We start from the raw sequence: 27,062 nt of genomic DNA, 5'->3' as shown, positions 1-27,062 counted from the left end.
AATTACAAAAGAGAATAAAGTTCATACAAAAGTTTTTATTTATGAGCATTACTTTATATTGTTTTATATTACAAATGACTTTGTGTAAAGTTAAAGGAGTAGCCTCTGTTAGGTCCTGTTTAGGTTTTATGGCACATTTACTGTTTGTCTTTACTTACCAACAGTGCAGAGTCAGCTCTTGTGCTCCAGCGAATGTCAAGTCTGGTTAAAATACTGCTTTATCTAGATTTATGGAAAGTTCCATATTGTCATTTTTCTAACCAATATTATGGTTATTATTATTATTATTACTCCCAACTCATCAAATGCTGATGTTGAGCAGTGGCCCTCCGCTTCAAAATGTGATGGTGTAGGTGACCCACTAGTGCCATTTCTGGATGTGCCTAAAATAAATCACTAGTACATCCTACAGAGCTTTTTTTAAGCATATTCGCTGAATTGGGGCAAAAGAGTGTAAATAAATCTACCAAATATGTTTAATCACAGCTAAAGCTATAGCTAAATATAATTCAATATCATGTCTCAAAATAACAGAGGACTCCTAAAATAACCTTAGTCCCCCCTAAATTGATTATCTTGTTAATAGTGCTTCAGGCTCACGGTGAACAACACTTGACTCTATTGCCCCTCCTAAAAAAGAAGATATTAAAACATAAGAGGCTAGCACCGTGGTATAATCAGCAAACCCACCAATTAGTGGAAATTTGAAAGGAAATGGCCTTCTTCCAAATTATTAGAATATCACTCAGTTTGGCAAGACACCCTCACCACATTCAAGAGTAGGCTTAAGACATTCCTCTTTGATAAAGCTTATAGTTAGGGCTGGATCAGGTGAGTCCTGAACCATCCCTTAGTTATGCTGCTATAGGCCTAGACTATCGGGGGATTTCCCATGGTGCACTGAGCTCCTCCCTTCCTCTCTCTTTCTGCACTCATTCATGTTCCATTAATGCATGTTACTAACTTCACTTGACTTATTTTGTGTTACATGTGTGTTACAACAAGTGCTGCAACACAGAACTTTGTAACCTTGTTAAGAAGAATAAGAATTTTTATTTTTATTATATAACTGCTGTCTGGTGCATAATCACTGATGATGGTCAGAGCCTTCTTCCCAGGAACTATCTTGGGTCACAAGGGTCTTATGAGTATCACCACTCCTTGTTAGAACAGCAGAGTGTCCTGCTCCTGGTTCCAAAGTCAGCGATATGGCAAACAGTTTCTGTTTTTGAACCATTCATCTGACCTCCGCTCACTATCTTACAATCACATTTTAACATCATGGATGATGTGACATTCATAAATGAATAAATAGAACAGGAAATGCTAAACTTATTTTGAATTACTTTTTAGTGCTCGGATAGTTTACATTTATGTAGTATTTTTTTATATTTATATTAATTTATGTGCTTTTTTATATGATTATATGTTTTTAAATTAATTTATTTAAAGTTAAAAAAATATTTCTTCAAGTACCTCCAGAGGTACATATACCATAGTTTACAAACCAGTGACTTAGACCAGTTCTTTTAGGGTGACAATATTATAAGATAAACAAGGTTAAAACAGCAACACTTATAGTAGTATTAAGAACAACTTTATTGTCAACTTTGGTTACATCAAAACACATTTTTGCTTTTTTTTTCAAGTTGGTGAAGCTGTTGCTTTCACAATATCATAATGTAGGGAAACAATAAACAGTCATAACATTTTAGATTTCAACACAATGGAAGAAAAAGAAACTACCGGTATGTAACTTTCAACAACAATACGTTACATTTCACCAAATAAAATATTTTTACAGATTATGTGGATTTTTGTCAAATTCAGTCCATATAGAAGTGGGTTGTACAGCGGCTGGCAAATCAGAAAGTATAAAGATAAAAAAATGCGCAGTATAACCGGTGCATTGCTCATATTCAATCTGCTCTGCACTATTTCAAGGAAACAGCCACAGGAAAAGTTAAGCAGAGAAGCGAGGTGAGGTGTGCAGGTACTGACAGCTTTCTGTCTGGTCTGTTTGGAACCAGAAAAACAAACTCGAAGAATCCTAATGTAAGTGTACAAGATAAGTACTGTAAGACCAAATAATACAGTGAAAGTGTAAATTAATCCATACACATTATTGACTGTATTGTCATAGCATGCTAATTTCACAATAGAGTAATTGTCACAGTACAGTCTGTTAATAATGTGACCGCACAGCTGTAAAGAGGTATTTAATGATATCATGACAACAATCGCAAGAAGAGGGAAAAACCATGATAGAGCAATAAGCACGGCTACCTTATTAGATGTCATACGTGTGTTATATTGTAGAGGATAACAAATAGCAAGATATCTGTCATAAGACATGACTGCTAAACTATAAAACTGTACATTTACATAAGTATACAAACAGAAAATCTGCACATAACAAAAGGGAGCAGAAATAATATGAATGTCAGAGAGAATCTGAACCAGAAGCATTGGAAACAACCCTGTACTACCATACAGTTCATTTACAAACAGGCTGCACAGAAATATGTACATAGGTTCATGTAAGCTTCTGTTCATACAGATAATCACAATGAGCAAAAGATTGGCACAAACAATTAAAATATATAATAACATAACAATCATGAAAATGAAGTATTTAAAGAGCCCAATATCAGAGTAAGCAGCCAAAGTAAAATATGAAACCTGTGAAGAGTTTGTCATGATCATCTGTTTAAGTTTGCACAGGATGAACAATTTGCAATGCTACATTTATTTGTATAGATTTTTACTAATTTAAATGTCAAATGTACACTCATATTCATCTGCTCAGACTCCTTCCTAACTGAGCTGAAACTCTGCTTCTGCTTCTTTTATACTTTTCAGGTTAGCTGTGTACATCAACAGTCATTACCTCATTACCAAAGGACACGTTTAACTGATGTCTGAAAAAAACAAGAAAACATACATAGTTTCTGTCGTTCTTATTCATTAATTAATTATTAATAGTCATTTATCATTTGATTAAAAAGAAAATTAATTGGAAATTGTTTGATAACCGAATAATGATTTTTGTCATTTTCAATCCAAAAATGAAAGTAATTAAAAAGCTTTAATACAGTGTCATCTGATTTCACAGCAGTTGCAATGCAAGTTGTGATGTTTGTAAGCATATTTTTTACAATGAAATTGCGGGAGGAAGTGTCTCGTTACAGTGAGCATAAAATCATTAGTAGTTTGGTGACTGCTTTGATTGGTGAAATTTTCCGGAAACTACAATAATTTAGCAAATTTGCAGAAAAGTTGCAGTGATTGGACAAAATTGCAAGATCACGCAGGATTCACAGGGACTGGTTCAAGTTGCGTTAATTGTTGTGATTGCAACCACATCTCATCATACTGAGATACTGACGGGAAACCTGGCTGACACCAACAAATGCCACAGAAATAGTGGGACCCGGAACTAAAAAGACTGAAATATCTAACAGACTAGTTGTGTGCACAAGCAACTGAAGTCAGGCCTAGTTTTAAAAAAATACACAGACTCAACTGAACACAAACAGTATTATTCAATGAAACTTCAGTTTGAAGCCTTTTTGGGGAAAACCTGGTCTGATTAGGAGAGACGGCATCCATCCCACTTTGGATGGAGCGGCTCTCTTATCTAGAAATATGGCGAAGTTTATCTCTAAAACCTGACAGTCCAGAGTTAGGACCAGGAAGCAGAGCTGCTGTCTTACACACTCTGCGCTTTCTTTAGAACAGTCACCCACCCAAAACCCCATAGAGACTGTGTCTGTCCCCCGACCACCTAAACTATTTAAAGAAATAAAAACAAGAGGAGTTCAACATAAAAATCTAATAAAAATTAAAACCAACTCCTCAGTAGCACAAAATAAGAGAATGAAATGTGGGCTGTTAAATATCAGGTCTCTGTCCTCTAAAGCTGTTTTAGTGAATGAATTAATATCAGATTATGATATTGATTTACTTTGTCTTACTGAGACCTGGTTGTCCCACAAGGAGTATGTTTGCCTAAATGAATCCACCCCCCCCAGTCATATTAATACTCACATTCCTCGAGGCACAGGCCGAGGAGGACCCTAAACCTAAACTAAATTATAATTCATTTGAAAGCCTTGTTCTTAGCCTTTCTCACCCAAACTGGAAAACACTGCAGCCAGTTCTATTTGTTATAGTGTACCGCGCTCCTGGACCGTACTCTGACTTTATATCTGAATTTTCAGAGCTTAGTCCTTAAATCAGATAAAGTAATTATTGTAGGTGATTTTAATATTCATGTGGATGTTGACAATGACAGCCTTAGTAATGCATTTATATCATTAATAGACTCAATGGCTTCGTCAGAGTGTAAATAAACCAACTCATTGTTTTAATCACACTCTTGACCTTGTTCTATCATATGGCATTGCTATTGAACATTTAATAGTCTTCCCACATAATCCTTTCCTATCTGACCATTATTTGATAACTTTTGAATTCATACTATTAGATTATAAGCCATTAGGCAAAACTTCCTACAGCAGATGTCTATCTGACAGTGCTGTAGCTAAATTCAAGGAGGAGATTCCTTCAGTGTTTAATTCTATGCCATGTCTGAATTTAACAGAGTCCTATAACAACTTTAGTCCCTCTGAAATTGATAATCTTGTCGATAGTGCTACAGGCTCACTACGATCAACATTAGACTCTATCGCTCCTATAAAAAGGAAATTATTAAAACATAGGAGACTAGCACCTTGGTATAACCACCAAACCCGCCAGTTAAAACAAATAGCTAGGAAATCTGAAAGGAAATGGCGCTCTTCCAAATTATCAGAATATCGCTCAAATTGGCAAGATGATCTTAAGATTTATAGAAAGGCCCTCCGTAATGCCAGAGGAGCCTATTACTCAGCACTAATAGAAGAAAATAAGAACAACCCTAGGTCCTCTTCAGCACTGTAGCCAGGCTGACAGAGAGTCACAGCTCTATCGAGCCACATATCCCCATAAACTTAAGTAGCAATGACTTCATGAGCTTCTTCTATAATAAAATTATTACTATTAGAGAAAAAATTAATCACCAACTGCCATCAACGGTTATCAGTGGCTCTCCAAGTTCAGGGACTTCTGTCAATGTAAACTTAGATGTATATTTAGACTGTTTTTCTGCTATCGATCTTCATCAGTTAACTTCAATCATTTCTTTATCGAAGCCATCAACCTGTCTGTTAGACCCGATCCCAACTAGGCTGCTTAAAGAAGTTGTTCCCTTAATTGGCACTTCTTTACTGGATATGATTAATCTTTCTTTATTATCAGGATATGTACCACAGTCCTTTAAAGTAGCTGTAATTAAACCCCTTCTTAAAAAGTCTACTCTGACCCAGGGGTTTTAGCCAACTATAGACCGATTTCTAACCTCCCCCTTCCTCTCTAAGATTCTGGAGAAAGTAGTCGCCAAAGAGTTGTGTGACTTTCTACATAACAATAGTTTATTTGAGGATTTTCAGTCAGGATTTAGAGTTCATCATAGCACAGAGACAGCTCTGGTTAAAGTTAATAATGACCTTCTGACTGCTTCTGACAATGGACTTGTCTCTGTACTTGTATTATTAGATCTTAGTGCTGCATTTGACACCATTGACCATGATATTCTTTACAGAGACTTGAGCATCAAATTGGCATTAAAGGAACTGCCCTAACCTGGTTTAAGTCATACTTATCAGATCGTTCTCAGTTTGTACATGTTAACGATGAATCCTCCATAAATACTAAAGTTAGTCATGGAGTTCCACAAGGTTCTGTACTTGGACCAATACTATTTACTTTATATATGCTCCCTTTAGGCAACATTATTAGGAATCACTCCATTAACTTTCACTGTTATGCAGATGATACGCAGTTATATCTATCAATCAAACCCAATGAAATTAATCAATTATCTAAATTACAAACATGTCTTAAGGACATAAAATCCTGGATGACCTGCAATTTTCTGATGTTAAACTCAGAAAAACCGAAATTCTTGTTCTTGGCCCCAAAAACCTTAGAGACTCACTGTCTAAAGATATAGTCACTCTAGATGGCATTAACTTGGCCTCTAGCACCACTGTCAGGAATCTTGGAGTTATCTTTGATCAGGATTTGTCATTTAACTCCCACATAAAGCAGACCTCTAGGACTGCCTTCTTCATTTACGTAATATTAGAAAAATTAGACACATACTATCACAGACAGATGCAGAAAAACGAATCCATGCATTTGTTACTTCAAGGCTGGATTACTGCAACTCTTATTATCAGGTTGCCCCAATAAGTCCATTAAAACGCTCCAATTAATTCAGAACGCTGCAGCACGAGTACTGACAGGAACTAGAAAAAGAGATCACATCTCTCCTGTACTAGCTACTCTGCATTGGCTCCCTAAAAATGTAGAATTGAATTTAAAATACCCTCCTCACCTATAAAGCTCTTCATGGTCAGGCCCCTTCATATCTTAAAGAGCTCATAGTACCCTATTACCCCACTAGAACACTACGTTCTCTGAATGCTGGGCTACTTGTGGTTCCTATAGTCTCTAAAAGTAGAACAGGAGCCAGAGCCTTCAGTTACCAAGCCCTCCCTGTGGAACCAGCTTCCAGTTGTGGTTCGGGAGGCAGACACCCTCACCACATTCAAGAGTAGGCTTAAGACATTCCTCTTGATAAAGCTTATAGTTAGGGCTGGATCAGGTGAGTCCTGAACCATCCCTTAGTTATGCTGCTATAGGCCTAGACTATCGGGGGATTTCCCATGGTGCACTGAGCTACTCTCTTCCTCTCTCTTTCTGCACTCATTCATGTCCCTTTAATGCATGTTACTAACTCCACTTCTTCCCCGGAGTTCTTGTGCTTTCCGTCTCGCAGGTTCTCATGGATCCTGGTGGAGCCTCCTGCCATGGTCCTGCTTGACTGCCATTGCCAATACTGTTGTTGCTGTGCACCTGTCTGTCTGTCTGTCGCTCTCTCTCTCTCTCTCTCTCTCTCTCTCTCTCTCTCTCTCACCCCAACTGGTCGAGACAGACGACCACCCACCTAGAGCCGGAGGATCTGTCCTAGGTTTCTGCCTTTTAACAGGCAGTTTTCCTTGCCCTTGTCGCCAAGTGCTTGCTCATGGTGGTACTGTTGGGTCTCTGTAATTAATGTTAAAGAGTTCGGTCTAGACCTGCTCTATTTGAAAAGTGTCCTGAGATAACTTCTGTTATGAATTGGCGCTATACAAATAAAATTGAATTGAATTGAATTGAAATTGAATTGATGGAACAATAGACTAGCTGAGTTTCTAGATTTGGTGGATCTCTCTCAGAGCACTGCCCTCTGCTTGTCAGGGGGACCAACTTCAACCTTTTTCTTCCATAAGTATGGAGGCTACTTATATATAATGAGATGTAATGACAGAAATAATAAGTTAGTAATTAGTAATTAAAGCAGCAAGCCGTGATGAATGGGCCCCTCGCAGTCCACATGCGTTGGGGTGTGCTCTGGCAGTGTCATGTGGCTGTGTATCACACATACACCACGCTGTGCAAAAACGTACGTAAAGCAGATGATCATTAAGACTTACTTTCTGTGGTGCTATGTCTGAATATTGGCATGTAGTGTGTTCAGGACAGGACTCAAACATGTGAAGTTTTGGGCGGATTATTCACTAACGTTACAATGCCTGGAAATGGTAAGAAATTCGCCAAAATTGCACATTAAATTCAAAATGGCTGACTTCCTGTTGGGTCTGGGGTATGGGTCCAAGAGGCTGGATATGATGCTTATGTGCTTACTGATTTCTGTGCGTGTATGTGAAATGTGATGCCGGGGCTGCTTCGCTGAAGTTGTACAAACAAAAAGGCCTTTTTCGTGGCACAATGTTGTTAAAATAACCTCATCGCCATTTATCATGATACATTGTCATGTACATAGCCACACTTTATTAAAAGACGCTTATTTAGCATTTATAAGCACTGTATAAACATAGACAAAAAAATACTTAATAACACACTGCAATGTGTTGTACGCATTGTGATTATTATTGTATTTATTAACAACTATAACTCTAGCTGTAAGTGAATGCTGCTGTATAAACAGATACTGAATGATAATATAGTAAAACATGCTTTTATAATACGTCTTCATGGGAAACATTCCAATGTTTGACAAATACTGTACATTAATAAACACTTAAATATCTGAAGAGTGACCGGTCCAAACATGATCCTCCAGAGTTCAGGAATGAACCTGGACCCTCAGACACAGTAAGAGAACTGATCTCTCTCTCTCTCTCTCTCTCTCTCTCTCTCTCTCTCTCTCTCTCTCTGCCTCTCTCTGCAGAGCGATTGTCAGTCTGTACACAGCGGAAGGGGAACAGTGAAAGGGGGCTGCCCACAAGTTAATGGGTTGCCAAATAAACCATCACATTTCGGGGGCATACAAAATGTTTGCTGCTACTGGCCCGTGGGCCGTACCTTGATAAATTATCTGATGACAAAGTAATTTGAGAAGCTAATCAAAGATTCAAGTGACAGGAATGAAAACATGTTGGTGTTTGCAGAATTCAGTCTAACAGACAGAGAGCAGAATCTCCAGAGTCCAGCTGTCTATGAAAAGTAACCGATCCAAATATGAAACTCCATACTTCAGTAATGAACCTGGACCCTCAGACTCAAAGTAAGACTCATTATATAACAAATGATGTATTTCATTTATTTGACTAATTTTCAATGACAGTGTCATGTTTGTTTATTAGACCGTGTGAAGGCGCTATTGTAATTAAAGGAATTCTCTTTCTTTTTCTTCCTCCCAAACAAACGCATATTTGGAGGCTTTCCCATGCTCAAAAACTCATGAAACATGGCACACGTCAGTTGCCGTATCCCAAACCCAACAGGAAGTTGGCCATTTTGGATTTAGCGGTCATTTCTGGCGATTTGCACACGTTGTATTTGAACTCCTCCTCCTAGGGAATTGATCGGATCGACTTCAGATTTGGACAGGAAGCGTTGCGTAGTGGTTTTTTATCTGATTTACGTGAAATTTTTCATGTTTTGCTTCGCACGCGTTACGCTGGCACGTGACGCGGCCGCAGCACACCCCGAGTTGCGCGGAGGGCGAGGGCCCGTTCATCGCTGCTTGCAGCTTTAATTCTAAACTATATTTGCTGACTAAACTGATTAAACTCTTTATGACCCTGACAAAGAGAAATCCCTCATCCATCTTCCTCTCAGTATCTGTGACAGCTGTCAGTCACTAAAAAAGCTGTAATGTAATCTAAGAGGACTGATACTAACTTTTAAACCGCCTAATTATCACGTTGAAGTCACAGTTAAGATTTGCAACTATTGAAAATCTGAAAGAATCAGTTTCAGATGTATTTGCTAGTTTGGCTCTTCCTCAGATCAGCTGTTCTGATTCTGTGTGTAACGGTTTCAGTTTGCTCTTTAATGAACTACTTCTGTAAAATATATATATAACCTAATACTAAATATACTAAAATTTAAACATTCAATTTCACAACAGACAATAAAATATAAAATATACAATAATATAAAATATACAATACGATACTTATACAATACTTATGGTAGTGCAAAAAGGCAGATGGTAATAGCAGCAGAAAAATTATGTAAGATATATTTGCAACAGTAACATTGCAAAAGAACAGTCAGTAAAAAAAACAGTATAAACAGTATAGTAATAAATAAATAGCAGCCAGTATAAACAGTATGCAGTATACAGTAAACAGTATACAGTAAACAGTATAAACAGTATAGTAATAAATAAATAGCAGCCAGTATAAACAGTATGCAGTATACAGTAAACAGTATACAGTAAACAGTATAAACAGTATAGTAATAAATAAATAGCAGCCAGTATAAACAGTATGCAGTATACAGTAAACAGTAAACAGTATAAACAGTATAGTAATAAATAAATAGCAGCCAGTATAAACAGTATGCAGTATACAGTAAACAGTAAACAGTATAAACAGTATAGTAATAAATAAATAGCAGCCAGTATAAACAGTATGCAGTATGCAGTATACAGTAAACAGTATAAACAGTATAGTAATAAATAAATAGCAGCCAGTATAAACAGTATGCAGTATACAGTAAACAGTAAACAGTATAAACAGTATAGTAATAAATAAATAGCAGCCAGTATAAACAGTATGCAGTATACAGTAAACAGTATAAACAGTATAGTAATAAATAAATAGCAGCCAGTATAAACAGTATGCAGTATACAGTAAACAGTATAAACAGTATACAGTATAAACAGTACAGTAATAAATAAATAGCAGCCAATTTTAATCTATGTGGTATGTGGTGATAGTAATGGTAAAACTAATAATAATAGTAGTGCAGGAGACACTTTGTCCAGTTTCCGGAGTGATTTTTTTTGGGGGGGTTCAGCTTTTTGACAGCCTGGAGGATGTGGCTGGGGAGAGAATCTAGCTTCCTGACAGCTTGGTGGATGAAGCTTTTAGTGAGTATGGTGGAGCGGGCACGGAGGCTCCTATACCTTCTTCCAGACGGCAGGAGGCTGAACAGACTGTGTGCAGGGTGGCTTGCGTCGCTCACCATCGAGGTAGCTTTACGGGTAAGGCGGGTGATGTATATGTCTTGCAGGGAAGGGAGTGGGGCACCAATGATCTTACACACAGAGTGTGAGTGTATCAGTCCGTCCCTAATGGCAGAGGTTAAGAGCTGAAGTCACTACGTCTTTATTGAAGCAGCAGCACGTTGTCATTAATATTAATGAGAGCTCTTTTTCACTCTTTGTATTTTACAGTTTGCAACCTGCATCCTGTTGGGTTCAGGTGTTTGGAGTTTCCATTTTCTAAACTTGTACATTGTAAACCTTCTTCAGCTCTGAACAGATTATTAAACACTGAATCATTTCAAGCAGGAACATTGTCTTCTAAACTCACATCTTTTATTCTTTATTCAGATTGAGGCTCTGCAGTTTGTCAGAGATCAGCTGTTCTTCTCTGGTCTCAGCTCTGAAGTCCAACCCCTCCCATCTGAGAGAGCTGGACCTGAATTACAACGACATCCTGCAGGATTCAGGAGTGAAGCTGCTGTGTGGTTTTTCTGGTATAAATCACACAAATATATACACACATGCTTGTTTGGCCCCTGGACTTCCTGCTTGCAGTGTTCTCAAGGACCACTCATCGGATTGACTTCGCACTTGACACTGCACTCTCTTGGGTGCTCAGCAATACAGTGTGTGGACGATTGGATGAACGGTTCTTGATATGCTAAGGAAAGTCATACACACATACATACATACAGACAGACATTCCTTTCTCATAGTTAGATTAGTTGAGCCTGCTATAGCACCACCTATAGGCCAAATGGCACCAAATTTGTCATGATTACTCAGACATCTTATGTACACCAAATGTGGTTGCACTTCCAAATGTGACATTTGGAAGTGTCATACAATATAAGCCATTCCCACAGCATCTGGGTAAACCTTAAGGGCCAGCTCTAACATTTGACAAAATTCAAAATGGCATAAAATCAACCTTAGTTGTTTAATAAGAAAATAATAAATGGGACATGGATACTTGTGTAAGGACCAACCACAGCCTCTTTTATTTGTTTTCAACCCTGAACTCACAGTACCACTCTGAGGAGAAACACCAAACACACTAGAGAACAATACAAAACACAGGATAGCAGATAGATATTATCATTATTATTATTATTGTTTTCATCATCTCAGGATAATTTTTTTCTGCCAAAAATCTGTTTTCAGACTGGAGCACATCAACAAAAGGTATCTGACCTCTGTCTTGACCTTTATCAATTGGATCATTTGTAATTATGAAATTCGGACCAAAGTCAAAGCAACTGCCTGTAATTATACATGAGTGATTATGAGTATTGCCACTCCAATGAGTAAATCTGTCTCAGTAAAATGTTAAACATGCTTTTTGCAGACTACAATTGGCTCTTGAATTTCCTTCTGCTATTGAACGCAAATCTAAAAAACAACATAGTGAAGGCAACTGTTTCTAAAATTGTTTTAAAGTCAGTATTCTCTGTGCTTAAAAAAGCAAAACAGGAGTAAATATGTTTTTTTTTTAAATTATAACACAAAGCACAGTTCTACATAAAATACTGCGTGCCTGGTAAAAGACAACAGACTAATCTGTTAGATGACTGTTATGACGCACATATGAAATCAGACTATTACATGCTACACGGATTTTGGACAGATTCAGTCCATACATTACAGGGTTGAAGAGTGGTGGACATGTTAGAAAGTATAACGACAAAAAAATGCGCAACACATTTGGTACACTGTTCATATTAAATCTGCTCTGTAATATTTCAAAACAAACTCCAAAAGAAAAGTTCAGCAGGGAGGCGAGGTGAGGAGTGCAGGTACTGACGGCTTTTTGTCTGGTCTGTTTAGAACCAGAAAAACAAACACTGAGAATTTTTATGTAAGTGTAAAGAATTAAAATGAGAGGGCCAAAGACTGAGAACGCACTAACAAACAGTCCGTAGACAGTATTGACTGTGGTGTCGTAGCAGGCCAGTTTCACAATAGAGTGGTTATCACAGTACACTTTGTTAATGATGTTCCCACACAGCTGTAAAGGAACAATCAAAAAGAGTCCAACTAAATTTACAAGAAATATGAGGAACCATATGAGAGCAATTATAATGAAAACTTTGTTAGATGTCATATGTGTGTTATATTGTAAAGGGCAACAGATAGCAAGGTATCTATCAAAAGACATCGCAGCTAAGTTGAAAAATTCTACACCTGCATATGAGTACACACAGAAAATCTGCAGGAAACAAAAGGGAACAGGAACAGTGTGAATGTCAGAGAGAATCTGAACCAGAAGCATTGGAAACAACCCTGTACTACCATACAGTTCATTTACAAACAGGCTGCACAGAAATATGTACATAGGTTCATGTAAGCTTCTGTTCATACAGATAATCACAATGAGCAAAAGATTGGCACAAACAGCAAAAAAATATATACACAGAACACACAGGAAACATAAGTATTGTAACAGCCCGCTGTCCAAGTAGGCAGCAAGTGTGAAATATGAAAACTGTGTAGAGTTTATCATGATCCTCTGTTTCGTTAACTGATCACATGAAACAATAATGTTACTTTTGTTATCCAAAGGGTTGTTAAAATTTACCAGTTTTAAAGCTGTGCTTGTTTGGTACAATGTAAAGCTGACAGATCAAGCACACATGAACATAAATTATTGTAGTAAGACTCAACAAATTCATTCTCACAGCAACAATTTTACCAAATGGACCGTGTCCTTTTCAAAGTCAAAATAATGCTAATAAACTATGTAACAAAGTTTGTGACATTGTGTTAATTTGTGTAATCATCTGCTGTCTTGCTGTCTGCTGAGACATAGTGAGCCCATCGTAACTGAACCGCAACTCTGTTTCTGCTCCTTTTAAGCTTTTCAGGGTAGAAGACACCCACAGCAGCAGTGTAATCTCCTTATGGAAGGCCCCACTGATTGATACTATTGTTTAATTAAAGAAAATTCTGTAGTACACATTGTTTGTTGTAGACTAATTTGTGTGCACTAAATACTGTGTCATTTCCGGTTACTGCCTGCTGCTGTGTACAGTGTTTGCTGCTGTAGCTCTGTCCAGTGAACGCTAAAACGTATTGTTTTACACGTTACAGCGGCTATTTACCCAATTAAAATTTAAATGTAGGCACACGCTAGCTACATTAGCATTAGCAGTTAGCGATGGCTTCTCCCTCTCCCTCTGCTCTGTCTTGCTCAGTGTGTCAGTTATTCCTCTGCCTCCTTTAGCGATAATGGTACCTGTATTAAGTGCAGTTTATTTACTGCGCTGGAGGCGAGGCTCTGTGAATTACACTGTTATGGATATGATACCAAGTTATATTTATCAATTAGCAATTTGGCAATGTTGCCTCAGGGAAGCATATATAAAGCGAATAGAATTGATCCAAGCACAGAACCTTGTGGAACTCCATGACAAACTGTAGTATTTATTGAAGATTCATCGTTGACGTGTACAAACTGAGAACAATCTGATAAGTATGACCTAAACCAGCTTAGTGCGGTTCCTTTAATGACAATTTGATACAGCTCTGGTTAATGTTAATAACGACCTTTTAATTGCTTCTGACAATGGACTTGTCTCTGTACTTGTATTATTAGATCTTAGTGCTGCGTTTGACACCATTGACCATAATATTCTATTGCAGAGCCTTGAGCATCAAATTGACATTAAAGGAACCGCCCTAAGCTGGTTTAGGTCATACTTATCAGATTGTTTGTACACGTCAACGATGAATCTTCAATAAATACTACAGTTAGTCATGGAGTTCCACAAGGTTCTGTACTTGGACCAATACTATTTACTTTATATATGCTCCCTTTAGGCAACATTATTAGGAATTATTCTTTCATTTAAGTAATATTACAAAAATTAGACACATCTTGTCACAGACGGATGAAGAAAAACTAATCCATGCATTTGTTGGGAAGATGGGAGATGGGAAGCCAGTGGAGTGAGTTGAGAATGGGGGTAATGTGCTCATGTTTCCGTACTCTCATCAGGATCCTAGCTGCAGAGTTTTGGATGTACTGAAGCCTCTGCAGACTCTTGCTAGGAATCCCAATGAGAAGTGCGTTACAGTAGTCCAGTCTGGAGGAGACAAAGGCATGCACCAGCTTTTCAGCATCTGAGAGAGACAGAAAGGGGCGGAGTTTTGAAATGTTACGAAGGTGGTAGAAGGAGGTCTTGCATAGGTGATTTATATGGGCTACAAAAGTGAATTGAATTGAATTGAATTGAATTGTTTGAGATGCACAGAGAAAGCATCTGGGTTCAAGGGATGGCAATGGCAATTATATTGAGGTCACAATTTACTACATCAGTGGCTCCTAATTCTACTGTATTCATAGTACACATTTTGGATTATTTAGTGGCCACAAGACCTCTCCGGGAACCATCACCTTACTGTGGTGGAGAGGTTTGGGTGCTTCTATGAAACTGAGAGCTGTGTTGTCGGGAGCAATATGCTCCTGGTAGGGTCTCCCAAGGCAAAGTGGTCAGACTAAGAATGGTTCACAGAAGACCCCATGGAAGTACGTGGAAGATGTCAAGAGACCCGGCCCGGAGGAAGCCCGGGGCCCCCGTCTGGAACTGGTGCGGGAGGTGGAGCGCTATCAATTAGATCTGGTGGGGCTTACTTCTACGCTCCCTATGCCTACGATCGGGGGGGGCTCCAGTAGGGGATTCCATCGTTCTCCTGGGAGACTTCAACGCACATATGGGCAATGATGGAGACACTTGGAGGGGTGTGACTGGGAGGAACAGCCTCCCCGATTTGAACCCGAGCGGTGTGTTGTTACTGGACTTCTGTGCTAGTCATGGGTTGTCCATAACAAACACCATGTTCGTACATAGGGATGCTCATAAGTGTACGTGGTACCAGAGCACCCTAGGCCAAAGGTCTATGATCGATTTTGTGATCGTATCATCAGACTTGAGGGTGCATGTATTGGACACTCGGGTAAAGAGAGGGGCGGAGCTGTCAACTGATCACCATCTGGTGGTGAGTTGGGTTAGGTGGCGGGGGAAGTGGTTGGTGTTCAAAGCTTCTATTGCTGAAGCTGCGGCTGTGAGCTGTGGTCTTAAGGCCTTGGGTGCCTCAAGGGGTGGTAACCCTCGAACGTGGTGGTGGACACCAGTGGTCAGGGAAGCCGTCAGACTGAAGAAGGAGGCCTTCCAGGATATGTTATCCCAGGGGACTCCTGAGGCAGTTGCAGGGTAGCGACAGGCCGCAGCTGTGAGGGATGCAAAACAGCGGGTGTGGGAGAAGTTCGGAGAAGTCATGGAGAAGGACTTTCAGACGGCACCCAGGCACTTCTGGAAAACCACCCGACACCTCAGGAGGGGGAAGCAGGGAAGCATTCAAGCTGTGTACAGCAGGGATGGGACACTGCTGACCTCAACTGAGGAGGTAATTGGGCGGTGGAAGGAACACTTTGGGGAACTCCTGAACCCAACTAGACCAACAAACCCGCCCTCTGTGATAGAGGCAGGGCTGGAGTGTGATGGTGGATCTACATCAATTTCCCTACGGGAGGTCACTGAGGTAGTCAAACAACTCCACAGTGGCAAAGCCCCGGGGATTGATGAGATTCGCCCAGAAATGCTGAAGGCTCTGGGTGTTGAGGGGCTGTTTTGGTTGACACGCCTTTTCAACATTCAAGTCAGGGAAAGCGCCGAAGGAGTGGTGGACTGGGGTGGTGGTTCCCCTATTTAAAAAGGGGGACCAGAGGGTGTGTGCAAACTACAGAGGCATCACACTACTCAGCCTCCCTGGGAAAGTTGACTCTAAGGTGCTGGAAAGGAGGGTCCGGTTGATTGTCTAACCTTTGATTGAAGACGAACAGTGCAGGTGTACTGGAAGGGGCCTGGGAATATGCCCATCTGGTCTACATGTGTTTTGTGGATTTGGAGAAGGCATATGACCGGGTTCCCCAGGATATCCTGTGGGAAGTGCTGCGGGAGTATGGGGTGAGGGGGTCACTTCTCAGGGCTATCCAATGCCTGTATTTCCAAAGCACGAGTTGTGTCCGGATTCTTGGTCGTAAGTCGGACTCGTTTCCAGTGGGTGTTGGCCTCCGCCAGGGCTGCGCTTTGTCACCAATCCTGTTTGTGACTTTCATGGACAGGATATCGAGGCGTAGTTGTGAGGGGGTTGCCGTTCTGTGGGCTGAGTATTACATCGTTGCTTTTTGCGGATGATGTAGTCCTGATGGCATCATCGGCCTGTGACCTTCAGCACTCACTGGATTGGTTCGCAGCTGTGTGTCAAGCAGCTGGGATGAGGATCAGCACCTCTAAATCGGAGGCCATGGTTCTCAGCAGGAAACCGGTGGATTGTCTACTCTGGGTAGGGAGTGAGTCCTTACCCCAAGTGAAGGAGTTCAAGTACCTCAGGGTTTTGTTCACGAGTGAGGGTAGAATGGAGCAGGACATTGGCCAGAGAATCGGGGCAGCAGGGGCAGTATTGCGGTCCCTTAATCAAACAGTTGTCACCAAAAGAGAGTTGAGCCGAAAGGCGAAGCTCTCGATCTACCGGTCGATCTTTGTTCCTACCATCACCTATGGTCATGATCGAAATAACAAGATCGTGGGTACAAGCGGCCGAAATGGGTTTCCTCAGGAGGGTGGCCGTCGTCTCCCTTAGGGATAGGGTGAGAAGACAGCTGAGATGGTTCGGGCATCTGGTGAGGATGCCTCCAGGGCGCCTCCCGAGGGAGGTGTTCCTGGGGGGAGAAGGCGGGGGGAGACCGAGGACCAGGTGGTTTCTCCACGGCCTGGGTAGGCAGTCAGAGTTGGCCGATGTGCGGGAAGTTTGGGGTCCTCTGCTGCCAATCCCGGATAAGCGGATGAAGATGAATGAATGAAAAATGGCCACAAGATACAGTTTGTTCACAACTTCATGTTCAGATTCTTCCTAAACTGTCTTGAAAAAGTGCACGTGTTTTCTTTCACAATGAGGTCACTGCTGCGGGTGTCTTTAAAAGAAGTTGAGGCAGAGTTTGAGCTCAGTTAAGATGGAATCACCGAATGGCTACAGCAGGAGAACAAGTCAGTGCTCAGACATTTTATTAATAACTTCTAACCTCAGCATTATCTTGACTTTGAGGGTGTTTGAAACTGTTTCCTTGATAATGAATCTGTTTAGGATTTATGTGTACTCGATATTAAAGTTGCACATTATGCCAACCCAGTCTTAGTTTAAACAAATGTATAACAAAAGGTAACATAACTATTCTTTGGTGTGCATGTTAGAATTTGTATGAACCAAATTGAGGATGATAAACTCCACACAGGTTTCTTATTTCACACTTGCTGCCTATTTTGACACTGGGAATTTTAAATACTTATATTTCCTGGTAATTATATCTTTATATGTTTTCATTGTTTGTGCCAATCTTTTGCTCATTGTGATTATCTGTATGAACAGAAGCTTACATGAACCTATGTACATATTTCTGTGCAGCCTGTTTGTAAATGAACTGTATGGTAGTACAGGGTTGTTTCCAATGCTTTTGGTTCAGATTCTCTCTGACATTCACACTGTTTCTACTTCATTTTGTTTCCTGCAGATTTTCTGTGTACACTCTTATGGAGCTGTAGAATATTTAAACTTAGCCATTATGTCTTATGACAGATACCTCGCTATCTGTTGTCCTCTACAATATAACACACGTATGACAACTAATAAGATTGCTGTGCTCATTGCTCTAACATGGTTATACCCTTGTTTTGCAATGGTTGTTTTGTTATCTTTGACTACTCCTTTACAGCTGTGTGGGAACATCATTAACAAAGTTTACTGCGATACCCACTCTGTTGTCAAACTGGCATGCTCTGACACCAGTATAATTAACTTATATGGTCTCATTGCCACTTTTGGCATTATCTTTGGTGCTTTGACTTTTATCATGTTCACTTATATGAAGATTCTTCTAGTTTGTTTTTCTGGTTCACAACAGACCAGACAAAAAGCTGTCAGTACCTGCACTCCTCACCTCGCCTCCATCTTGAACTTTTCTTTTGGGGCTAGTTTTGAAGTATTACAGAGCAGGTTTAATATGAAAAATGTACCCAATATTTTGCGCATTCTTTTATCATTATACTTTCTTACATGCCAGCCGCTCTTCAACCCTGTAATGTACGGACTGAAAATGTCCAAAATCCGTGGCACTTGTAAAAGTCTGCTTTCAAAAGCAGATTGTTAAGTTGTGTCACAGGTTTTCTTATTTGTGCTTCTGCGTTTCCTCGAATATAATGTTCACAAAACTCCTGATAAAGCTGTACAACAGTTTTAAACTGTGAACCATGTTGTGTCAGATGTATAATTACACGTATATACATATATTTTTATTTATACTATATTACAATATATATTACATATTTGATAAACAAGTGAGTATACTATGAGGCCTTCGGCTTTGTATGTCTAGACTAACATTTTCTGCATATTTGCACAAATCACTGTTAAGCTATTATAATTTGTATGTAAACTGTACGTAGCTTTTGAGTCTCATCTAATAAACTTATTTATTGTATTTTTATTTGTTTCACCTCACTTCAAACACTTTTTGTCTGTTTCCCATATCTTCTTGCTTCTCGTGCTGCTGTAACATTTAAATTTATAATGCTCTAGAATAGAGAATGTCTTTTCTTATTTGTAATACATTGCCAGCGTGACACTCCTACAGTTAAACATAATTACAGACTGTAGTTTTCTAAACTTAACAAAAGTAAATATCTCAGGGTAATGAGATTATACTACGTGTTGGGGTAGGGGTCAAATAAGGTAAAGGCACAGTTCACATCACAAGAGCCATTTTGTCTCTTTTCATCAAAGGATTTTCTAAATCAACCACCTTCTTGTAAAGGTTGGTCTTGTGATATTTGCACACATCCAGAAACCTGTTGATATCCAAGTCTTTCAAAATATTTCACAGTAGGTGGGTTTCTCCTTCCAGAGAGAAATGTGGGCTTTTCTTTTGGAATGCAAACTGTTGGCTAGTTGGTTTGTTAGAGCTACACAGAGCTGACCATAAACGGGCAAACTGCTGTGAAAACCCCAAATGAGACACATATTACCAATGTGGTGTATACAAGAATACTCCTAAAACTTATATTGGCATATCCCAAATGTCTTAATCTGAAAATGCTCCATCCAGAATCAAGGCAAATTAAGAATATCCAAACAGAATATGCTGTTTACACCACCCTTATGTGGAATATTGTCGTATTCGGAATAATAGTGGAAAATCAATGTGCATGTAAACATATTCAGTGTATAAAATGTATTACTAAGCAACGAAACCACCCACCCATCCAAGTTAGACTGCTCTTTGTGGAGTTTGATTTCAATATGTAACATAATTTGGCATCCTCTTGAACCCTAACTGAAAATTTAGAAGATGGAACTAAACTCTGGGCAGGTTACAGAATATAATGATATAATTAAACAATTTCAGAAGTTAGAATTACAACTAAACGTACCACAAGGCTGTGTGAGTCCGCTGGCCAATATTCATTTTGTATTCTGAAAATGGTGTTGTGAAGTTAATACTTATCCTGACTCTGACAGTAACGTGTGTGCATGTGAGGTATTTTGTCCACAAGGGTTGACAAACAAATCAGTAGTTTCACATTAAAAAGACATTGTCAGTGGTGTTTGTGATCAGTTTGAAATGATGAATCACACGCCATGATTGGATGATTTTCTTGCAAGTTTGCAAAGACTGTAACTTCCAAGACTTCATAAAGATTTCATTCAGAATGGATGTTTTTCATGCAGTGTATGTGTTGGAAGTTTGAGCTGCTCCCTGATGTCCATTTATAAGTGGTTCAACTGGGCCAACACCTGATTGTGACTTAGGTGAGTGGAGTCCACTTAGTTGTGATATAAGCAGTGAGTTATAAAATAACCAATATAAAGTTTTGTTGTGTAAAAAAATATTTATTAATTATATTAAACTTCAACAATTCAACATTTTACGTGCCACAAAATGGAACATAGCACAGGCTAAAAACTGATGGACTTTCATCTTTATCTCTTTTTCTTTCAGGACGCCTCCTGAGCAATGGCAGCAAGTTCTTGTAAAAAACTTAATCAACATCTGTTGGAGGTGGGGTTGGGAGTGTGGATGGGGCCTGGAGTTTTCCTCTTCCAGGGCAAGTAAGAGTCTCTTTTTAAATGGACTCTGAAGTGCACTGGTGGAGGTTTCTACTCACTGTCTCTTGGAAGACGACTAATGGATGGGATGGTGCTGGCTGGATGATGGTGGCTGTGCTGCAGGGAGGGGCTGGTGGCTAGTAGGTGCTGCCTGTATTACTGGAGTGACTGGGACTCTCCTGACAACATTGGAGGTTGTTTCTCTGTTTTCAAGAGTAGGGAACTCTATCACTGCCATGATGTTCCAATATTCTCTGTATGCAGATGATACCCAGTTATATCTATCGTTCAAAACTGATGAAATTAATCAGTTATCTAAATTACAAACATGTCTTAAGGACATAAAAACATGGATGAGCTGATATTTTCTGATGTTAAACTCGAAAAAAAAAAACGAAATTCACCTCCCGAACCACAACTGGAAGCTAGTTCCACAGGAGAGGAGCTTGGTAACTGAAGGCTCTGGCTCCTGTTCTACTTTTAGAGACTATAGGAACCACAAGTAGCCCAGCATTCAGAGAACATAGTGTTCTAGAGGGGTAATAGGGTACTATGAGCTCTTTAAGATATGAAGGGGCCTGACCATGAAGAGCTTTATAGGTGAGGAGGAGGATTTTAAATTGTATTCTACATTTTACAGGTAGCCAATGCAGAGAAGCTAGTACAGGAGAGATGTGATCTCCTTTTCTAGTTCCTGTCAGTACTCGTTCTGCAGCATTCTGAATTAATTGTTTTAATGGACTTATTGGGGCAACCTGATAATAAAGAGTTGCAGTAATCCAGCCTTGAAGTAACAAATGCATGGATTAGTTTTTCTGCATCTGTCTGTGATAGTATGTGTCTAATTTTTGTATTATTACATAAATGAAAGAAGGCAGTCCTAGAGGTCTGCTTTATGTGGGAGTTAAATGACAAATCCTTATCAAAGATAACTCCAAGATTCCTGACAGTGGTGCTAGAGGCCAAGTTAATGCCATCTAGAGTAACTATATCTTTAGACAGTGAGTCTCTAAGGTTTTTGGGGCTAAGAACAAGAATTTCGTTTTTTTCTGAGTTTAACATAAAAAAATTGCAGGTCATCCAGGATTTTATGTCCTTAAGACATGTTTGTAATTTAGATAATTGATTAATTTCATCGGGCTTGATTGATAGATATAACTGCGTATCATCTGCATAACAGTGAAAGTTAATGGAGTGATTCCTAATAATGTTGCCTAAAGGGAGCATATATAAAGTAAATAGTATTGGTCCAAGTACAGAACCTTGTGGAACTCCATGACTAACTGTAGTATTTATTGAAGATTCATCGTTAACGTCTACAAACTGCAAGCGATCTGATAAATATGACTTAAACCAGCTTAGTGCGGTTCCTTTAATGCCAATTTGATGCTCAAGTCTCTGTAAAAGAATATTATGGTCAATGGTGTCAAATGCAGCACTAAGATCTAATAATACAAGTACAGAGACAAGTCCATTGTCAGAAGCAATCAGAAGGTCATTATTAACTTTAACCAGAGCTGTCTCTGTGCTGTGATGAACTCTAAATCCTGACTGAAAATCCTCAAATAAACTATTGTTATATAGAAAGTCACACAACTCTTTGGCGACTACTTTCTCCAGAATCTTAGAGAGGAAGGGGAGGTTAGAAATCGGTCTATAGTTGGCTAAAACCCCTGGGTCAAGAGTGGGCTTTTTAAGAAGGGGTTTAATTACAGCTACTTTAAAGGACTGTGGTACATATCCTGATAATAAAGAAAGATTAATCATATCCAGTAAAGAACTGCCAATTAAGGGAACAACTTCTTTAAGCAGCCTAGTTGGGATCGGGTCTAATAGACAGGTTGAGGGCTTCGATGAAGAAATGATTGAAGTTAACTGATGAAGATCGATAGCAGAAAAACAGTCTAAATATATATCTAAGTTTACATTGGCAGAAGTCCCTGAACTTGGAGAGCCACTGATAACTGTTGATGGCAGTTGGTGATTAATTTTCTCTCTAATAGTAATAATTTTATTATAGAAGAAGCTCATGAAGTCATTGCTACTTAAGTTTATGGGGATATGTGGCTCAATAGAGCTGTGACTCTCTGTCAGCCTGGCTACAGTGCTGAAGAGGAACCTAGGGTTATTCTTTTTTCTTCTATTAGTGCTGAGTAATAGGCTCCTCTGGCATTACGGAGGGCCTTTCTATAAGTTTTAAGATTATCTTGCCAATTTGAGCGATATTCTGATCATTTAGAAGAGCGCCATTTCCTTTCAGATTTCCTAGCTATTTGTTTTAACTGGCGGGTTTGGTGGTTGTACCAAGGTGCTAGTCTCCTATGTTTTAATAATTTCCTTTTTATAGGAACGATAGAGTCTAATGTTGATCGTAGTGAGCCTGTAGCACTATCGACAAGATTATCAATTTCAGAGGGACTAAAGTCGTTGTAGGACTCTGTTAAATTCAGCCATGGCATTGAATTAAACACTGAAGGAATCTCCTCCTTAAATTTAGCTACAGCACTGTCAGATAGACATCTGCTGAAGAAAGTTTTGCCTAATGGCTTATAATCTAATAATATTTGATAAAGCTTATAGTTAGGGCTGGATCAGATGAGTCCTGAACCATCCCTTAGTTATGCTGCTATAGGCCTAGACTATCGGGGGATGACCCAGAGGGAATACCACAAGTGTACCTTTTTTTGCTTCAGTGAACTTGGCTGCACTCGCACATCCCGGACAGCAGCGTTGAGGTTCCCGGTTACAGTTTGGTACGTGGAGACAGAGACTGTTACAAAACAGAAGAAGAAGGGTGGCGGGCTTGCACTGTATGTGAGTGAGAGGTGGTGCAATCCTGGACATGTCAGTGTGAAGGAACGTCTCTGTACCCCGGACATTGAAATGCTGGCTGTGGGAATGCGCCCGTATTATTTGCCTAGGGAGTTCACGTCCACCATTGTTATCGCTGTCTACATCCCCCCGTCAGCTGATGCAGTGGTGGCCTGTGAAGTCATCAGCTCCACCACCGCTAAACTGCAGACCGAACATGCGGATGCGTTCATGGTTATTACAGGTGATTTTAATAATGCCTCACTGAACAACACTTTAAATAACTTCCATCAATATGTTGACTGCCCAACCAGAGACAATAAAACATTGGATTTATTATATGTTAATGCCATGGACGCATTTGACGCCACAGCCCTCCCCCCTCGGCAGGTCAGACCACAACCTGGTCATGATGACTCCCAAGTATGTCCCTCTTGTGAGAAGGCAGCCTGTGCACACCAGGACAGTGGACACAGGAGACCGCTGAGGCATTGCAGGACTGCTTCGAGTCGACAGACTGGGATGTACTCACATGGGGAGGACATGAATAAGATGACACTGCATTACAGATTATATTAGATTCTGCAAGGACACCACTATGCCACCCCAGACTGTTCACTGCTTCTCCAATAACAAGGCCTGGATTACCAGTGACCTGAAGGCACTCCTGAGCAAGAAGAAGGCGGCTTTCAGGTCGGGAGACAGAGAGGAGCAGAGGAGAGTGCAGCACGAACTCCGAGAGATGCTGAGGACGTGCAAAGACAACTACAGGAGAAAGCTGGAGGCCAAACTCCAACAGAACAGTGTGAGGGATGTGTGGGCGGGCATGAAGCACATCACAGGGATGAAGGGGAAAGACATCTGGGAGCCTGGATAGAGCTAACCAGTATAATCAGTTTTTCAACAGGTTTAGCTCACCTCCTGCTACCCCTCTGACACCCCCAGCCCCCCACACACTCACACTGTCCCAAATGGCTCGACCCTCCCCCCAGCATTCTCCTGTACAACACCTCTCCATCTGCCCCCCCTCCTCTTCCTCCACTGATGACATCTGCACCAACCCCCACCCAACGGTGACTACAGGCCAGGTAACGAGGCAGCTGGAAAAACTGCATCAGCGAAAGGCTGCAGGCCCTGATGGCATCTCACCCAGGATCCTGAAGACCTGTGCCAGCCAGCTGTCCCCTGTACTGGGACATCTGTACAACCTCAGCCTGAGTCAGGAGAAAGTCCCGTTGCTGTGGAAGACCTCCTGCTTGGTCCCAGTCCCCAAGAAGTCGAGGCCATCCGACCCGGCAGACTACAGGCCAGTCGCCTTAACATCGCATGTGATGAACATCCTGGAGAGACTGGTCTTAGCCCAGCTGAGGCCACAGGTGAAGACGTTTCTGGATCCTTTGCAATTTGCCTATCAGCCCCATTTAGGAGTCGATGATGCTGTCATCTACCTGCTGCAACGAGCCCATGTGCATCTGGATGGTGGGGGAGGCACTGTGAGGATCACATTCTTTGATTTCTCCAGTGCTTTCAACACCATTCAGCCTCTGCTAATGGGTGAGAAGCTGTGGGTGGTGGGTGTTGACGACACTATGATCTCCTGGATTACTGACTACTTGACAGGCAGGCCACAGTTTGTCCGTCTGGGCAGTGTCCTGTCTGACGTGGTTGTCAGCGATACAGGAGCTCCACAGGGAACTGTGCTTTCTCCCTTCCTATTCACCTTATACACCACTGACTTCCAGTACAACTCTGAGTCATGTCACCTGCAGAAGTTTTCTGACGGCTCAGCTGTTGTCGGGTGTACAAGGGAGGGAGATGAGGGTGAGTACAGGCTACTGGCAGACAACTTTGTAGAGTGGTCCGAACAGAATCACCTGAGGCTGAATGTCAACAAGACCAGAGAGATGGTGATCGACTTCGGTAGGAGGAAGAGGACGCCTTCACAGCCACTACGGATCAGGGGGGAGGTGGTGGAGGAGGTGGAGGACTACAAATACTTGGGAGTGGTGATCGACAACAGACTGGACTGGAAATCTAACACAGAGGCTGTGTACCAGAAGGGGATGAGCAGACTGTATTTCCTGAGGAAGCTGAGATCCTTCAACGTGTGCAGCAAGATGTTGGAGATCTTCTACCAGTCGGTTGTTGCCAGCGCCATTTTCTTTGCTGCTGTGTGTTGGGGCAGCAGCATCAGAGCCAGCGACACCAACAGACTTGATAAAATCATCAATAAGGCTGGCTCTGTACTTGGTCTCGTCCGTGGTCTCCATCACACAGTGGTCAGACAGCGGAGCACCTTCTCTCACAGGCTGCTCCAGCTCCGCTGTCGAAGGGACAGATACAGGAAATCTTTCCTGCCACATGCCATTACACTGTACAATAACAGCTAAAACTCTGGTCATAATAATACAGTCTCCAATATATAAAATTATAAGTTTTATCTGTTCACTGCACCTTATATTTTTACTTTGCACTACAATTAGACCGCTTATTTATACATTTTTTATATTGCATTTTATATTGCTTTTTTTTTGTATGTCTGTGTGTTGTTACTGTGTGTAATGCTGCTGGTACACTGCAATTTCCCAGCTTGGGATCAATAAAGTATATCTATCTATCTATCTATCTATCTATCTATCTATCTATCTATATTATATTATATATACTGTCAGTGGTTTAGACCAAGGTACTTTGTGATCCAAGCTAACAGAGTTGTCAGTCTTATTGTTCTATTCAAATTAATTTAATTAAATTTTATTTGTAAAGCGCCAAATCATAACTATCTCAGGACACTTTTCAAATATAGCAGGTCTAGACAGAACTCCTTATAACATGAGCAAGCACTTGGCGATGGCGGCAAGGAAAAACTTCCTTTTAAGAGGATGATGATCTATGATTGTATTCTGTTTCAGTGTGAAAAAATAAACATTTATGTAGATTTTCATGATTTTTCATGGACATTAAACAGGGAAAAACTCTGCAGCAGTTGCCGCTCAGTCTATATTGAGCATTAAGAGACTGGTTTGTGTTCTTGTATTGTGTTAGAGATGGTACTCTTCAGGGGAAAGAGAAATTATTGATGAATTGATTGAATTGATTAGTATTTATTTGGATAAAACATGCTAAATAAAACCTTTATTGGCCCTTAAAACCCTAAATATCTGAGTTTCCTGTAAGTGCCATTCTCTTCACTTTCTAATCTCCAAGTAAAACATTTTTTTGGTGGCTGCTGCCAAACTCCTGTGGGAGACACTACCAAACTAAACATTGCTGTCTTTCCTGTGGAGCATAAACCCCAGAAGCAAAGGACTTAAGCTTCTCTGTTCAGTAACCATCGCGACAGAAAGTGACCTCCCATGATTCCCTGTGTGCTAATTGGCCTGTTAGTGAAGCTGGTTAGAGCCTCCAGAGTGTCCAAGTGTCCACACAGACGCCTCTGGGGTCTGGCCTTGTTGTGTTACAGATGGAAATAGTTGCTGTT

The 27,062-nt window shown here is 40.4% G+C and overlaps 3 protein-coding genes and 4 long non-coding RNA genes across 9 annotated transcripts in view; 4 read left to right on the top strand and 3 right to left on the bottom strand.

Annotated features, from left to right (window-relative positions):
• The window catches only part of LOC127363064 (uncharacterized), an 86,525-nt gene extending 64,905 nt beyond the window's left edge, over positions 1-21,620 (bottom strand). Inside the window, exon 1 of the long non-coding RNA XR_007884655.1 lies at positions 21,175-21,620. This is a non-coding gene — a long non-coding RNA (uncharacterized LOC127363064). The remainder of the gene's footprint in view (positions 1-21,174) is intronic.
• The window catches only part of LOC127363067 (uncharacterized), a 53,530-nt gene extending 30,768 nt beyond the window's left edge, over positions 1-22,762 (top strand). Inside the window, exon 2 of the long non-coding RNA XR_007884658.1 lies at positions 22,611-22,762. This is a non-coding gene — a long non-coding RNA (uncharacterized LOC127363067). The remainder of the gene's footprint in view (positions 1-22,610) is intronic.
• The window catches only part of LOC127363063 (uncharacterized), a 99,765-nt gene that overhangs the window by 64,910 nt on the left and 7,793 nt on the right, over positions 1-27,062 (top strand). The window lies entirely within an intron of this gene.
• On the top strand, positions 767-7,262 carry LOC127363065 (uncharacterized). Its single transcript, XR_007884656.1, has 2 exons — positions 767-831; positions 6,713-7,262. It is a non-coding gene; the product is annotated as an uncharacterized LOC127363065 (long non-coding RNA).
• Positions 1,582-2,808, bottom strand: LOC127363056 (olfactory receptor 10J5-like). Its single transcript, XM_051399504.1, has one exon. The coding sequence runs from the start codon at positions 2,704-2,706 to the stop codon at positions 1,774-1,776; it is 933 nt and encodes a 310-aa protein (XP_051255464.1). The 5' UTR covers positions 2,707-2,808; the 3' UTR covers positions 1,582-1,773.
• LOC127363054 (olfactory receptor 52D1-like) lies at positions 11,583-13,828 on the bottom strand. The gene has a single exon (XM_051399501.1). The coding sequence runs from the start codon at positions 13,113-13,115 to the stop codon at positions 12,168-12,170; it is 948 nt and encodes a 315-aa protein (XP_051255461.1). The 5' UTR covers positions 13,116-13,828; the 3' UTR covers positions 11,583-12,167.
• On the top strand, positions 17,415-19,145 carry LOC127363057 (olfactory receptor 142-like). The gene has a single exon (XM_051399505.1). The coding sequence runs from the start codon at positions 17,886-17,888 to the stop codon at positions 18,813-18,815; it is 930 nt and encodes a 309-aa protein (XP_051255465.1). The 5' UTR covers positions 17,415-17,885; the 3' UTR covers positions 18,816-19,145.

The sequence above is a fragment of the Dicentrarchus labrax genome, unplaced genomic scaffold, assembly GCF_905237075.1.
Source record: "Dicentrarchus labrax unplaced genomic scaffold, dlabrax2021, whole genome shotgun sequence".
NCBI classification, from domain to species: Eukaryota; Metazoa; Chordata; class Actinopteri; family Moronidae; genus Dicentrarchus; species Dicentrarchus labrax.
This window is presented reverse-complemented; position numbering and strand designations above follow the sequence as displayed.